The sequence below is a fragment of the Coptis chinensis genome, chromosome 6, assembly GCF_015680905.1.
Source record: "Coptis chinensis isolate HL-2020 chromosome 6, ASM1568090v1, whole genome shotgun sequence".
Classification (NCBI taxonomy): domain Eukaryota; kingdom Viridiplantae; phylum Streptophyta; class Magnoliopsida; order Ranunculales; family Ranunculaceae; genus Coptis; species Coptis chinensis.
In genome coordinates, this window is record NC_141461.1 from 50,149,010 (window position 1) to 50,162,703 (window position 13,694).

General features: G+C 37.9%; 2 protein-coding genes across 2 annotated transcripts; one reads left to right on the plus strand and one right to left on the minus strand.

Annotated features, from left to right (window-relative positions):
* The first annotated feature begins 576 nt into the window (after positions 1 to 576).
* On the plus strand, positions 577 to 1,701 carry LOC147493415 (mitogen-activated protein kinase kinase kinase 20-like). Its single transcript, XM_086567855.1, has one exon. It carries the CDS (start codon positions 577 to 579, stop codon positions 1,699 to 1,701), a length of 1,125 nt encoding a protein of 374 aa, XP_086423981.1.
* A 2,301-nt stretch (positions 1,702 to 4,002) lies between these two features.
* Positions 4,003 to 13,248, minus strand: LOC147493416 (O-fucosyltransferase family protein). The gene is made up of 11 exons (XM_086565643.1): positions 12,880 to 13,248; positions 12,742 to 12,792; positions 12,580 to 12,670; positions 9,863 to 9,939; positions 9,633 to 9,721; positions 7,021 to 7,140; positions 6,212 to 6,328; positions 5,967 to 6,110; positions 5,734 to 5,857; positions 5,422 to 5,613; positions 4,003 to 4,763 (listed from the first exon to the last, which is right to left on the minus strand). Exons 1-11 carry the CDS (start codon positions 13,180 to 13,182, stop codon positions 4,404 to 4,406), a joined length of 1,668 nt encoding a protein of 555 aa, XP_086421769.1. The 5' UTR covers positions 13,183 to 13,248; the 3' UTR covers positions 4,003 to 4,403.
* Between the last annotated feature and the right edge of the window lie 446 nt (positions 13,249 to 13,694).

A 13,694-nucleotide genomic window follows, 5' to 3' on the forward strand; every position in this document is an offset into this window, starting at 1 on the left:
CTGAATGCAATGTACTACATTGAACTAACCTCAAAGAATAATTAATGGAAAATCAGAAACTTGATGCAAATGCATTGAACTAATAACCCTAAAACATGTTTGCATTATATGTAGGGAGAATAAATGTCTCGACAAATATAGTTTTGCATTTTAAGAAGTGTTTATCATAATTTTTTTTTATTATGATTAAGAATGTCATGCTATTCAAGTAGCTTCAATATTATCTTCGTCACATTGAGCATTCTCACAAAACTTCAATTATTATATTTAACAACAAAAAGAAGTCTATGAGTTTTATCAAGGTTTGATGCTTCCTTTTTATAGAGAGTGGTGCAAAAAATTTGAATGACTAATTAATATAATTTTCATATCTTATAGCTATACATAGTTGCTAATATTTTTTACAATAATTTAATATAACGACACCCGTTCGTAGGACGGGGTCAAAAGCTAGTAATAAGATACAGCAATACAGAATTGGTAACTAGTAATAAGATACGGCAACACAGAATAAGTAACTAGTAATAAGATACAAACAGAATACGAAGTTTTTGCACGAGTGAAAGGGCAGAGAGAATGGTTGTTGGTAGTACAGAGATGAAGTTTACAGAAGGAGAATGGAAGAGGGGAGAATTGATTGGTAGTGGTAGCTTCGCAAGGGTCTACAAAGCCACTACCAACCCAAAACAAAACTATATGCCACCACTCATCGCTGCGAAGTCTGCAGCAATATCTAAATCGTTCACAACTTCTTCCATTTTTCTCGCAAAGGAAAGTGTTACACTTGCTAAACTTCAAGGTAATTGTCCTCACATTATCGGCTTTTATGGCCCAGAAGTTACTATAGACGAAAAGGGAAAAGCCTACTTCAACATGCTGCTTGAGTACGCGTCGTTAGGAACGTTGGGAGATCGAATTCGACAGAAGCCTGGTGGTATACCCGAACCAGAAGTGCAGCGTTATGCTCGAATGATTCTTCAAGGTCTAAAGTACGTCCATGAACATGAGTATGTCCACTGTGATATAAAGCCAGATAATATCCTCCTTGTGCCGTCTTCAGCGAATTCGTCTTCGTTTGATGCAATACCCAAAATTGCAGATTTCGGGCTTGCTAAGAAGGTTGGGAAAAGGTTGAAGCGGAATCAGACTGGAGTTAGTTTGTGGGGTACTGCATTGTACGTGGCACCGGAATCCGTTCGTTACAATGAGTTTGAGCCTCACTCTGACGTTTGGGCTTTTGGGATTTCAGTCCTTGAGATGTTGACTGGAAAACAAGCTTGGACTTGTGACGATGAGCTCTCGGGTCTTTTGCATCGAGTTGGTTATAGCGATGAACTTCCAGAAATACCATCGATGCTATCATCCACCGCACAAGATTTTGTTAGGAGATGTTTGGTGAAAAATTCATTACTTAGATGGAGCGTTGATATGTTACTTGATCATCCTTTTGTCGCGATCAACAATGACAAAACGGAAGCAGGAGCACTGGATGATGCAGCATTAGGGATTCCTAAGCCACAGTTACTTGATTGGAGGGAAATAATGGTGAATGTGAATAGTAAGCTAGATGCTAATAGCCGGCTCACAAGTCCTGTGAAAACAATGGTAAAAGACCGCAAACACTTGGAATGTGGAAGGAGAAAGAGGAAGCCTGGTTATGTTATATGTGAATCTATTCGAAGAATGTTGCATGTCTTTTGAGTATCTAGCTCCATCCTTCTATAATTCCGGGTTTGGATCAAGGCCGCCTGCTTTGTTGAAGGTCGAGTGTACTTAACGAAAGTTAAAGGAGGATGAATATTTATCTTGGTTAGGCTCATTTGTATAGTTTTATTTGTTTTAGCTGACATAATTTGTACCCTAATTACCGAATTTTGTACTTTGCATATGATCTTATAGTGTAGTAGTGTAGTATTCGATTTTATTATAATTCTTTTCTCTTTTCTTATAGATATAACTGTTTTGGTTGTATCTCTCAAATGTTTTTCAGTTAATATTGGAGAAGCCTACGGCAGCAAGGATGTAGAGAAATGCCAGATTGGTTGCTGCCATGTTTATGAACCATGAGAATTAGTCCACTGAATGGTTGAAAGGGATTTAGATCTCTAAGTAGGCAAAGTAGATTGACCACGTACAGGGGCAATTCTCCTGAACTAATCGTTCCCAGCCTGTAGTCGTTATAACCTACTAGTTTCATTATTGTCTTTGTTGCATAACCCCTAAGTTGTAACTGAATCCACACCTCCATAGGCTGCAGTAATATTACAGGCCGGAAAGCACAGGTTGACACTTGCTACCTATCCATAATCTGCTCAAGTCCCCTGTATGGCATTACTAGAATCTATAAATTGTCAAAAGGGGAACCTGGATCTGCCTCCTGTTTATAGGTCAATGCTGATTTCTCTTCGCCCAAACTTCGCATCCTATTTTCTGTCACTCATTCTAGCTCTTTCCATAGTAGCCATGTCTGGTTAGTTTCTCTCCATAATTAAAGTACATGAAATAAAATATTGTTGGATTGGAACACAAGGGAATGCATGCATTACTGCAAAACTAATCGTAGGTGTAGACCCAGTAGTATTAATTTGTAATGGTCCTCATCCCTCGATCCGAGCTGTTCTTTACGTCGCAGAAGTCAGGGCTCTGTTTCATTATCTCTACGGTGACTATGATATGCCAAGAGTGTTTGACAGTAGCAAGTTTATGCTGGGATCTCTATGAGTATTTCTAAATACTAGTGTGTGTGTGCAAAGTGGAGGAGATGAACAAAGTGTGTTCTCTCCACTTTAGTGCATTGTAGATAGTCCCACATTGGTTATCCACCACTAGCAAGTAAAGTAGAAGACATTCCTCTACCCTAAGGGCATGCCCTGTACAAATGATTTTGTGTTAGGAGGGAGGACTTACCTAACCTGTTACTTCTGTCCTTGTCTCTTTATTAACTGATACTCTTAAGGCAACTGCCAGGATTTGATCTTTGGAGAATTCTTATGGTCACTTTGTGTCCTCATTCAACTGATACTCTTAAGGCAACTGCCAGGATTTGATCTTTGGAGAATTCTTATGGTCACTTTGTGTCCTCATTCAACTTCTTGACTTGCTTTTGTACTATTTCCTTGGTACAATGGTATAGTCATGAAATGACTCTTGTAATTGCTCTTCCTCTGAACCCTTTACATTTCTTGAGCGGGTAATATATTGACTCTATTCTGAACCCTTGACCCTTCTAATTGCATTCCAAATTCTGTGTCGCTGGTGCAATTTATTGAATGAGTGATATAGTCCACTTCCTAATCCAATATAATGAAAACTTGTACATGAAATAAGTCATAATCACTAGAATAGGTCAGTATCCTTAACTTATATACGCCATAGATATTAAAACCACGAGAAACATGGTTACTAATGAGAGTTGCTGAATATCTGGATGTTGCCACTTCTGTGTTAACTGGGTCAGTTTTAACCCATAACCTGGTTGGTAATTGGTTTTCTAAAGACTGCTCAGGTCGGGTCGAAAGTGTTTTGGATTGTGAACAAGAAGAGGGTTAAAACCCATTTGAGCTAGCTTAGTGATAAAATTAAGTACTCTAAGCTGAGCTTGTTCGGTTGTTCCTGCTTAGCTGCTTGCTGGTGGCTACTGGAAAGCAGTAAGCACAAATGCATCCATGTGCGCTTGAGGCGGTTTGAAGTCTTGGGGCAAGATCTTGATTTCATTGGAGGACGTACTTCGACAAAATTAGGCATTGACAAAGAAAATAGAAGCTTAGGGTGAAAGAGCTTGGGTGTTCTTCTCTTGACGAGTTGTAATTCGTTGTAATGTACTCACTTGCTAGGTACTAATGCGCCACCAGAATGGAGCAAGTGTGAAGCCTTATCCTATGCACTCATGTATTATTAGTCCTTGAAACCTATTTGGGTGGATTGCAGTAATTTCTACTATCAAGTATCAATACAGGTTGATATCTGTCATACTTACTGACTGGCACGCTAGAAAGCCGAGTATAACCAAGTAAGTTCACTAGCAAATGAATTAAAACAACAATCCCTTAAGAACAGTTCTGTGGACGAATTTCCAATGTAACTTGTAAATGATCATTAATCACACATAATACACATAACAATGTCTTTAATACAAACATAAAAACAGGGGCGTCCTAAAAGATAAAAGGTCAATTAATCTGCAGACTGAGTGGTTGGTGAATCTCCACATGCATCCAAGTGCGGTGCTTTAGAGGACATCCTTCTTCGAAATTTCCACTAGTTTCTCCGTCCAACACAGAAGTAACCAGAAAGGACCAATATTAGTATTTCCTGGAGAAATCTGCTCAAAGAGGCACACTTTTCTTCGAGAGGTTCATTAAAGTTTGTTGCTGTCAGGAATCATATGTAGTAGTACTTCATGTTCATGCTTTACACATACATGGGGTGAGAGGGTTCTCCCATAGGTCATAGTTAGGGAAGGTCTCCTCAGGCAAACCAGTCCTAGTCTGGTGTGTAACAACAACGTCTTCCACAAAGGTTGCCCAGCCCATGTAAGGGTCCCCAAAGGACTTGGACATGAGCCCCTTGTCTGGCTTTATAGACTTCAGCCGATGACCCATGTACCTACGTGCTCCAATGATGAGCTTTGCAAAGTTTCCACCATGAGTCATCACAAACACATCTGATTTCAAGCACACCAGGAAGTCGAGAGCTGCCAAGCTGGTCACATGCTTCCTGAAACCATCCAATTCCTCTTTGCTTGTAAGTTCCTCCTTTGTAACCTAGTTAGAATACCACAAAAAAAGTAAAAAATGAATACAATAAACATTTAGTTAAATACTTACATAAGTGTTAGCAAACAATTGTTATCTATTTCGTGTAAAGGATGTAAATTAATATTGGAGTGTTACTAATACCAGCGACTGAATGCAAATAAGTATTGGGGGTGTTACTAATACTAGGGTTTCATTTCTCACTTTCTCATTATCAAAGTTACTTCAAGATTTTTCCTAGAAAACAACAAACATTCAAATTTATTTGGTGCGTGAAACCCTAGATGGTGAACCAGGGAGTTGATTGTTTGTGTCATTGTGTGTGAGTGGTGGGGAGAAGATCAGATTCCCAAGGAAGTCCTGTTCATCACATCCACGCTTTCGTGCTTCAAAAGGCCATCTATATTATCGTGATCAACTATGGTTGTTCAAGGTGCACAAAAATCGGTCATATCTCAAGGCAAACCATTCACACTGGTGGTGCTAAGCATTCATTATTGACCTTGCATGACAATTGGGAATTTGCCAGTAAGACTCCCTACCACTGCTACCAAGACAACCAAAACCTTCAAGACTTGTCTAATGCATATGTTTCATACCAAAATTTTGTTTTATAAGTTTATAACAAGTGCATCCTTAAAAATAAATAAATAAATATTAATAATACCAGATTGGGGAACATAGTTCTGAGTGGAGCCATTCGATTCTGTCCACCATAAACCTGTCCAGAAGCAACATAAATTTGAGTTTCTTTTGGGTAACCCATTGCCCTAAGTATCACGGCCACTTCACCAGGTTCAAGTGGGCATCGTCCTTCCTTCCGCTTCTGTAAGGCTAGCTGCCAGAGATGTGACCCATTCTGCATGCCCCATTTGCAAAATAATGCCATTAGAAAAGCAAAGCACAAGGATATTCTAATCAGGTTCAAAGTTGAAGTTTCAATAAGCAGAACTGCAGTACTCATTCCACAGTTGTTTACCTTGTACCTCCGAGGCCACTCTTTTTTGCGGTATTCTGCCATTATAGCCTTTTCTTCTCTTGTCCCAACAAAATCACAAAAAGACAAGCCTACCATGCCCTTCTCAAACCTCAGATGAAGAGCCCTGATAAATAGGAAATCAATTAGTTACTCAAACATATAAGGCGAACGGTTCAGGCTGATACGAGCTTTTCTTTTCTTCCTTCTTTTTTCGTTCTCGATAGTTCACTTACATGTAAGGATTCGAACTGCCAGTTCGATTCCTCATCCTTGATGCCAATTGATCAGCCATTTGCTCAATTTCAGGTAGAAATTTCAACGCATGATAGTTCACCCTGCACCTCAGCCTGTTTATTTCTGGTGGAACATTATCATACCTGAACATTTCAAAGAGATCAATCTTGATAAATTACAGAGGTTTGCAGATCTGAAAACAATGAGAGGACAAGACGGTTAAAATAATAAAAAATTCATTTACCCCAGCCGATCAACAAAAGGTTTTAGAGCCATTATCTTCTTTTCCCTAATCCTTGGCAGCACATTGTCAATGTAAAACTGTGCGGGAGCATATTTTGGAATGTTTTTCACTGTTCGTCTGCCATATAAACCATACTCTCTCAGAGGAGTTAACAGACTTGTATTATAATGCAAATTTAAACCAATACTTTCAGAGAAACATACCATACAACCTCGCAATAGTGAAGCAAACAGGTTAAGGAACGAACATAAGGATGCGAAAAGCAAGAAGTTATGTTTAGCCGTATTGGGTGTATTGGTTCATTAATTGCATTTGGTATTACACACAATAATCAAAATAAAGCTTAATCCTTCGTCCCACTCTATCTAAGGAATGGACTTAATTAATTTACAATATGATTTCCATTGTGCTTACAACGACTTATGCTTTTCTCAAGCAATTTTGTAAAGTGGCCAAAGATAATAAGTAGCATCGATCAAAATGATGTGGAACATATCGAAAGTGAGATATCTACAACATATCAGGTATAGCATTGAAATATTCACCGCAGAAATTCAGTGTCAAAATATTCCCGCCATATGATTAACCAAAAAGAAGAAAACGCAGTCTGCTGACACAGAGGTAACTGACAGAATATACAAAAATTTCATGGGTTACGATAGGTAGCAGTATTTTTTCAATATATTGAATAAACTACAAAGTTTAATGACCAAGAAGAGGAAGGAAGTAGGACAAGAATGCCTATTGAATGTATGTACAACACAAACAGGCCACCAACTTATATAGAAACAGAGTAGAAGATGGCATACTTTATGCTTGTGAATAACTCTGCTTTGTCTGGAAACCACTCAGGGATGTCACGAACAATTCTGACATCATCCTTCAAGTAGTCGATGAAATGATCAACATCAAAAATATCCTCAAATTTCCTGCAATTTATAAGGAGATTACAATGGGAGGAAGCAGCACGCATAAAGCAGAATAATATTTTTGCAGAATGGAATAACTTGTATGCATTCAATAATATTATATATTTTTTAGAAACTGACAACCGGATACTAGAAGTGGCTACGCTGATATGGTGACACCTGGCACTTTTTTTTTTAAATCTGTCGATCTTCCTACATAAACAAGCAGACTCCCTAAACTTACAGGATGTATTAGCTTATCTAGATAGAAATACATTTACTTCACATTTCACAAAACCTAATTTAAACTTAGAACTCTAATGTCTAAGAATAAGCACATGGCAATGGCGCAATGCATAAAATGAATTCTACGGACATGGTGACATATTCTCTTTGGGGTACATGCCTAAAACCTGAACTAATCACTAACACAGAAAATGAGTCAATGTCCAAGTTACAAGGAACCAAAATAACAGACACCAACTGATGTGACAAGGTGTGTGAGAAACTTAACAGAAATTATTTTCTTTCAAAAAAGATTCTTTAGCGCTGTTAAGTCGTTAAAAGACATATAGCACATAGACACAAATATGAGGTTTGGAATGAATCCATCCAAATTTCATATTCAACAGATTGCTCCTTAAAACTCACAAGTAGCGACAAATGAGCCTAACTTTTTAACACATATTTAATATTTAGAAACACTTAATCTTGCAATGCAAATCCTATCGAACGAACCTTATGCACTGACCCTTCTCACCCTAGGGTGTTGTCAAATCATACAATTCTCAGACCTTGTGTATGTATAGATATGAAGCTACCAGTACATCCGCATTGGCTACATGGCACCAGTCCTACATGAGTGACCCATTTTCAATAAACCCATTCTAATAAGGGGGGGGGGGGAGGGGGAGGGGGAGTCCCATTAATTGGTAGGACCCGTTTGAAAATAATCTATGCATGTTCACAAATAAACATGTCAAGCTATCTATATTACACAGCCACACCATACTTTAAAAGATAATCCGTGTCGGATACATATCCACGTGTCCGTGTCGGACACGACACGGACACATTTGTATGTGATATACCAATATACCATATACCTCAATTTTTTTTTACATTTCTCTGTGTAATCACTTTGTATCTGTGTCGAACACGGACACGGACACGGTCCGTGTCAATGTAATTTAGATGTCAAGTTATACATAAATATCTGGCATACCATAATTTCAAACAAAAAGTAAGAAAAATAAAAAAATAAACTGGGAACTTGGAACTTTGGAGAGAATAAAGACGGTTTCAAGATGAATATAATGGTGAATCATTTAAGCCAATGGGACATATGGGATCAGTTTACTTACAATACTTAGCTGACATCATAATTTTAAGCTTGCTATGTGATTTAGCATATGCATTCATGCATTATTTCTGGCATTTTGAACAACACAACAATCAGTCATTTTATTTATTTTTTCGTTAATCCACAACAATGATCAGTCAAGCAAGGCGGTGGGTGTAAAATTTGTGTTCGATGATGACAATAGATGACTTTAATGGAAACTGGGATCGCAATATTTGAAAGTTAGGCTTAGGACAGATAATAATCCAAATTATACATCTCGTATCAAATGGGTTAGAAATTAAAACTTGACCAAGGTGGCGGTTGGGCAATATCAGAAATTTCTATAGTTAAAGGAGGAATTTATGAGAAGAAAACATAAGGGAGAGAGAAAATTAATGGGTTGGGGAAATCCAGAAAATGACATCCACTCACATTCAGGTGTGATTAAGAAGAAAGAAGCTCGACTTTTTCAATATGTTAAAGAAGGGATGGTCTGTGTACAAAGATGCATTGTCACATATCTTCTGAAACCTGACTACGCATTGCAATTTCATTTCAAATTTTTCCATTCAAATTTAACTTCGAAGGAGTGATCATGAGACCTGCCTGAAAACAAGGCAGTGCGACGTAGTACCATACGTATAAGAAAATCTATATGAGGAACTAGAAGGATAAATAAATTTGACCCACCAGGTGATTCTATGGTCAGGGCTACAACAAGTCTTGGTATAAGAGGACAACAGTAAGAACTGAAATGGATGGCATTCAAATTACTAATAATTGGAAGCAGAATATATCTGACACGTTGATTAAAAAACCTGAACTGCATAAACACATACGCACACGCGTACACATACATACACACTGGCAGAGCTACAATATAAGGACCTGGGTACGTGCCCTCATAGGTTTTTTTCTTAAAAAATGAACAATTTATGTATCGTGGTTGCATCATATTATGAGTTTATGTATAAGACACACCGACACACACACGGTTTGAGCTACACTATAAGGACCTGGGCACATTCCGTATTTGTGTACATTGATATAAATGAGCTGTGGGTTGCTGATTTCATGAAGAAAAACTGTGTAGCTAGGGTCGTGTGCATATATACTTTCGATCATCTCCCAAGTATGAACATAAAGAAGATAAGACATGGTATCTCACGTTTGATCTTTCCAAATCTGGTCCTGCTTCAGCAATGGCAAAATAAGGGTGGCATTCATTATCTTGGCTACAGCAACAGCATTACATATCTGAAATGAACAAAAACCATTTAAAGAACTTGTGTAAACTGAACTCCGACAGAGGATGACTTTTTGAGAAAATCACAAGAGATAAGTCAAAAGCAGTGCACAGCAAATGGTAATGAGCTGTGAACTATAAATTGCACATACAGCTATTCTTTGTTGGTTTAACCCACCCTCAGCATGGATCAATACGTAGCCTGTTGTTTCATTCTCCGGCGGTAAGTCTGCACAGAGTAATAACATTTCACTAAATTGAAAACTATAAGAATGATAAGGTAACAGCTTGGTGAGCCTAAAGTGTATTCAAAAGTTAAACAAGCTGAAACGCATGAACAACCTTTCAGTGGAATTAACCTATATCTCTATAAGCTTTTCAATTATTTTCATTTTAGCCGTTCAGCAGTAAGAAATCAGTTGGAGTAATTGAGACAACGCACAAAGGAAAAACAAAGAAAATTCCAAAAGCATCCATAGAGATACAAAAAAACATACCATCACAATTCCTTAACTGTCAACTATCATCTATAAAAAATAGCAACTACAACGTAAGGCAGGGTTCCTATTAATGAGAAACAGAAACACCAAAAGTCCAAAACACCAACTATATTCACAAAAGCAAAAACGCCAATCCTAATAATAATGTTCAAACAACTCAACTCCTTGACAACAACAAAATATGACTACATTGATAATCTATAGCCTTACTTTTTTCCTTTTTCTAATTTGATAAAAGTCAATACACAGATAATAACGGAAATTACAACGACACCAAGATATATAGCCAAGGGATATTTCTCAGAAGGACCAGAACTGCCAACCCTATTACACCCACAACCAAAAAGAAATCAAGGTGGCAAAACCAACACAGCAACTGGCAAGTCAGACAATGCTCCACCCTCTCACTCTCACCCCACTTGCCACTTCCATGCTGCCAACCCTATTACACCCACAACCCCAAAAAAGAAATCAAGGTGGCAAAACCAACACTGCAACTAGCAAGTCAGACCACACTCCACCCTCTCCCTCTCACCCCACTTCCATGCTGCCTCTTGTACATAGTCAGTCCTAGTCCACTCTCCCTCCTCTTCAGCCTTCACCATCATACTTACTAGCCTTCATCCATAACAACGCTTCATAAGTGTTGTGATCATCCACAGAAATCACGGCTTTCTATGGTGAAAATCTGTGGTTCCACAGAAAATGGGAAGAACTTTAGCAGACAACTACAACCCATCTCCAACTATTCAACAGTGAAGAGATCGAAAAATTATGGCATTCTTCCAAAGACAGGCTAAAACAGGTGATTTAACTTCCAACAGATCTTTTTCTCAAGAAGACCCCTCGTTGGCGTCATAATCCATAGTTGGTTTGCCACTTGCTGTCCTCATATCCAATACGATACACCCCTTACTGTTCCTTCCCCTTCATCCCCACGTGGTGTCCAACTGCTTCTAGACCCAGATCCAGATGCCCCAACCCCCCGCACTGAATTTCTACATCTGCAAAAGCAAGATACACTCTACACCTATCGTCCTCAAACACACACAAAGTTTGTGATCTATAGCTAAGAAGATGACGGAAAAAATGAGGCAGTTGCCAAATGCAAATGTGGAGGCAGATAATATACATTTGGAGGAAAGAGACTTTTCCTAACGTTTACCTCTTCACATTGATTTTTGATAAAACTAATATACCTAGCACTTGATCAGAACTTTCAGATGAGATCAGTAAAAATACAAAATTCTACGAGGGAAGAAAGATTAACCTCTTTGTATCCATGAAATTTGTCAAAGGCATGCATATATGCTTGAGAGACAAAGCACGCAGGAGAGGCATAAAGACGAGATGAAAGAACATAAGCAGAATGAAACATCATCTTGAAGGCATGAAGACGTATGCTAAAAGCACGTAGACATGTGCCTGTGACAGTTCAACATGTGCTAAAAGAATGTCAACGTGAGTTTACATTGATTCTACAAGTGAATGGCAAAGAGCATAGGCCCGAGTAAACACTAGAGATCTATATGATACTATCTTAGCACTCCAATTCTACCACTGAAAAACCAGATTGAAAGTCTATAAAATGAAATCAAGAAGCAACTCTTTCATCAATATATAAATACAAAATACACACAAAAAGAAAAAGAGACCATTTGAAAAACGTACCCCTAGCCCATAGAGAAAGATAGGAAACGAAAACCGTCAAACCCACATGTACCTCTAAACAATAGCTGTCTTCCCCTAAATGCATCTCTTTTTATTTGTTCATCTTTATGTGTAAAACTTCTATTCCCTAATCCCTTAAACTCTTTTTTCCACAGTTGAGGTGGGAATCAAAGCCAAGACCTTATGCCCAACCTCCCAAGTCTCGACCAGTATATATGTATCTTTTGAAACCGTTAACCCTTCAATTACCAGGAAGTTTTTGACACCCCAACATAATCACTTCTAATCCACTATGACCAAATGCATATATACCGGTTGAGACTTGTAAAAGACAAAGTAGAGGATCTAGGCTATTTGAAGAGAAAGAAGCTTGTAAAAGTATTAGGACAAACCAAGAGTCTGAGACACTTGAGGAGAAATGGAAGAGTCTCAAACTACAAGTGCAACATCACTAATTATATGCAAAGTGTAAGCTGAAGTTTGGAAAACTTTTAATGCAACCTTTAACAATCCTCACAATGTCCACACGCTAACAATTAAGGCTAAATTAATGATTTATCGAACAATTCCTTACAAAGATCTTTTGAGATATATAAGCATGACAAAAAACCATTTGTAGAGAATTATTTTGTTATGTAACTTAATTTGAAGACGATGAATTCAATAAAGGCTACATTGTCATCATGTAAGTTAATTACCCGAAAAAACCCCATCACGGCGTTCAGCACAAGACTTCCAAGAAGTAGTAGCAGAATAAGGATTCTCCCAAAGTGAAGGTGCTTCCTTAACCTGTATAAAATAACATAAACAAACCAGTTCCAAAATCCCAAATACAAAAAAAAAAAAAAAAAAAAACTCACACGTGGACAGCGTAGTACAATGCCATCTTTCTTACACAAATAAGGTGCATTCTACAAAATAAAAGAAAAATTAGCCACAGAAAACATTTATATTTTATACCAAATGAAAGAAAGAAAGTGGGTAATTGTACTACTTACTAAGTGATTCCAGACTAAAGGAATGGAAACGAAGCCGAGGAGAATAAGGAGGGATAAAATAGGAATAGAGATCTTAGATTGGTACCACCAAGAAACAGAAGAATAAAATCTATCACGATCTCTAGAAAAGTGACGATTGTCATCGTCATCATCATCGTCTAATTGGTTTTCGGATATGATTAATGGGCTATTAGTTGATGATGAGTCATCGTCTCTTTTTTTAGGTGATGAGGAAGCTCTACTTCCTAATGAACTTGAATGGCGTAACTCCGCCATTGCAAGCTTCGGACTGTTAAATGCCATGATCTCAAATCGACAAATCTTTCCGCTCACTCACTCTCTTAAATAACAAAAATAAATAAAATCCGCTTCGTGGGCCTTAACTTAACCTTTGGGCTGCCTTAAAGAGAATTGCTAGCGTCCTGCTCCATTAAGGGGTTGGACCGTCTTGACCTGCTATGTGACAAAATAATGTGAATGGAGAATGACTTGACCAGTCACTTGCTTTAAAGTTTTTTATTGGCTCTTGGACCAGAATCGCACCCCCAAAGCCTCTCAATTCATCGGGAAAAAGAAAATGGTCACCATCCTTACCTTCTTGCAAACCCATTGTATACATTTAACAACTTTAGCAGCAATATATTTGAAGAGGCCTCATATTTTAAAAAGAAGAAACTTGAATATTTGTTTGAACCCAAACAAAACGTTGAACATGCATCTAATTCCAAAAATAACTTGTTTTCTTCTATTATGTTTTTCCTCATATAAGATTGGGTTTGATGATGTTATGAACTAGCTTGGTTGTACGGTCAAAA

What these genes read in the sequence shown, in the direction of transcription:
- LOC147493415 (XM_086567855.1), top strand. Translation starts at nt 577, where the DNA reads ATGGTTGTTGGTAGTACAGAGATGAAGTTTACAGAAGGAGAATGGAAG.
- LOC147493416 (XM_086565643.1), bottom strand. Translation starts at nt 13,182, where the DNA reads ATGGCATTTAACAGTCCGAAGCTTGCAATGGCGGAGTTACGCCATTCA. An exon ending in TAAACCAACAAAGAATAGCT is followed by an intron (nt 9,722 to 9,862) that starts GTATGTGCAATT and finishes TGTTCATTTCAG; the next exon opens with ATATGTAATGCTGTTGCTGT. An exon ending in GAGTTATTCACAAGCATAAA is followed by an intron (nt 6,329 to 7,020) that starts GTATGCCATCTT and finishes TTTATATGGCAG; the next exon opens with ACGAACAGTGAAAAACATTC.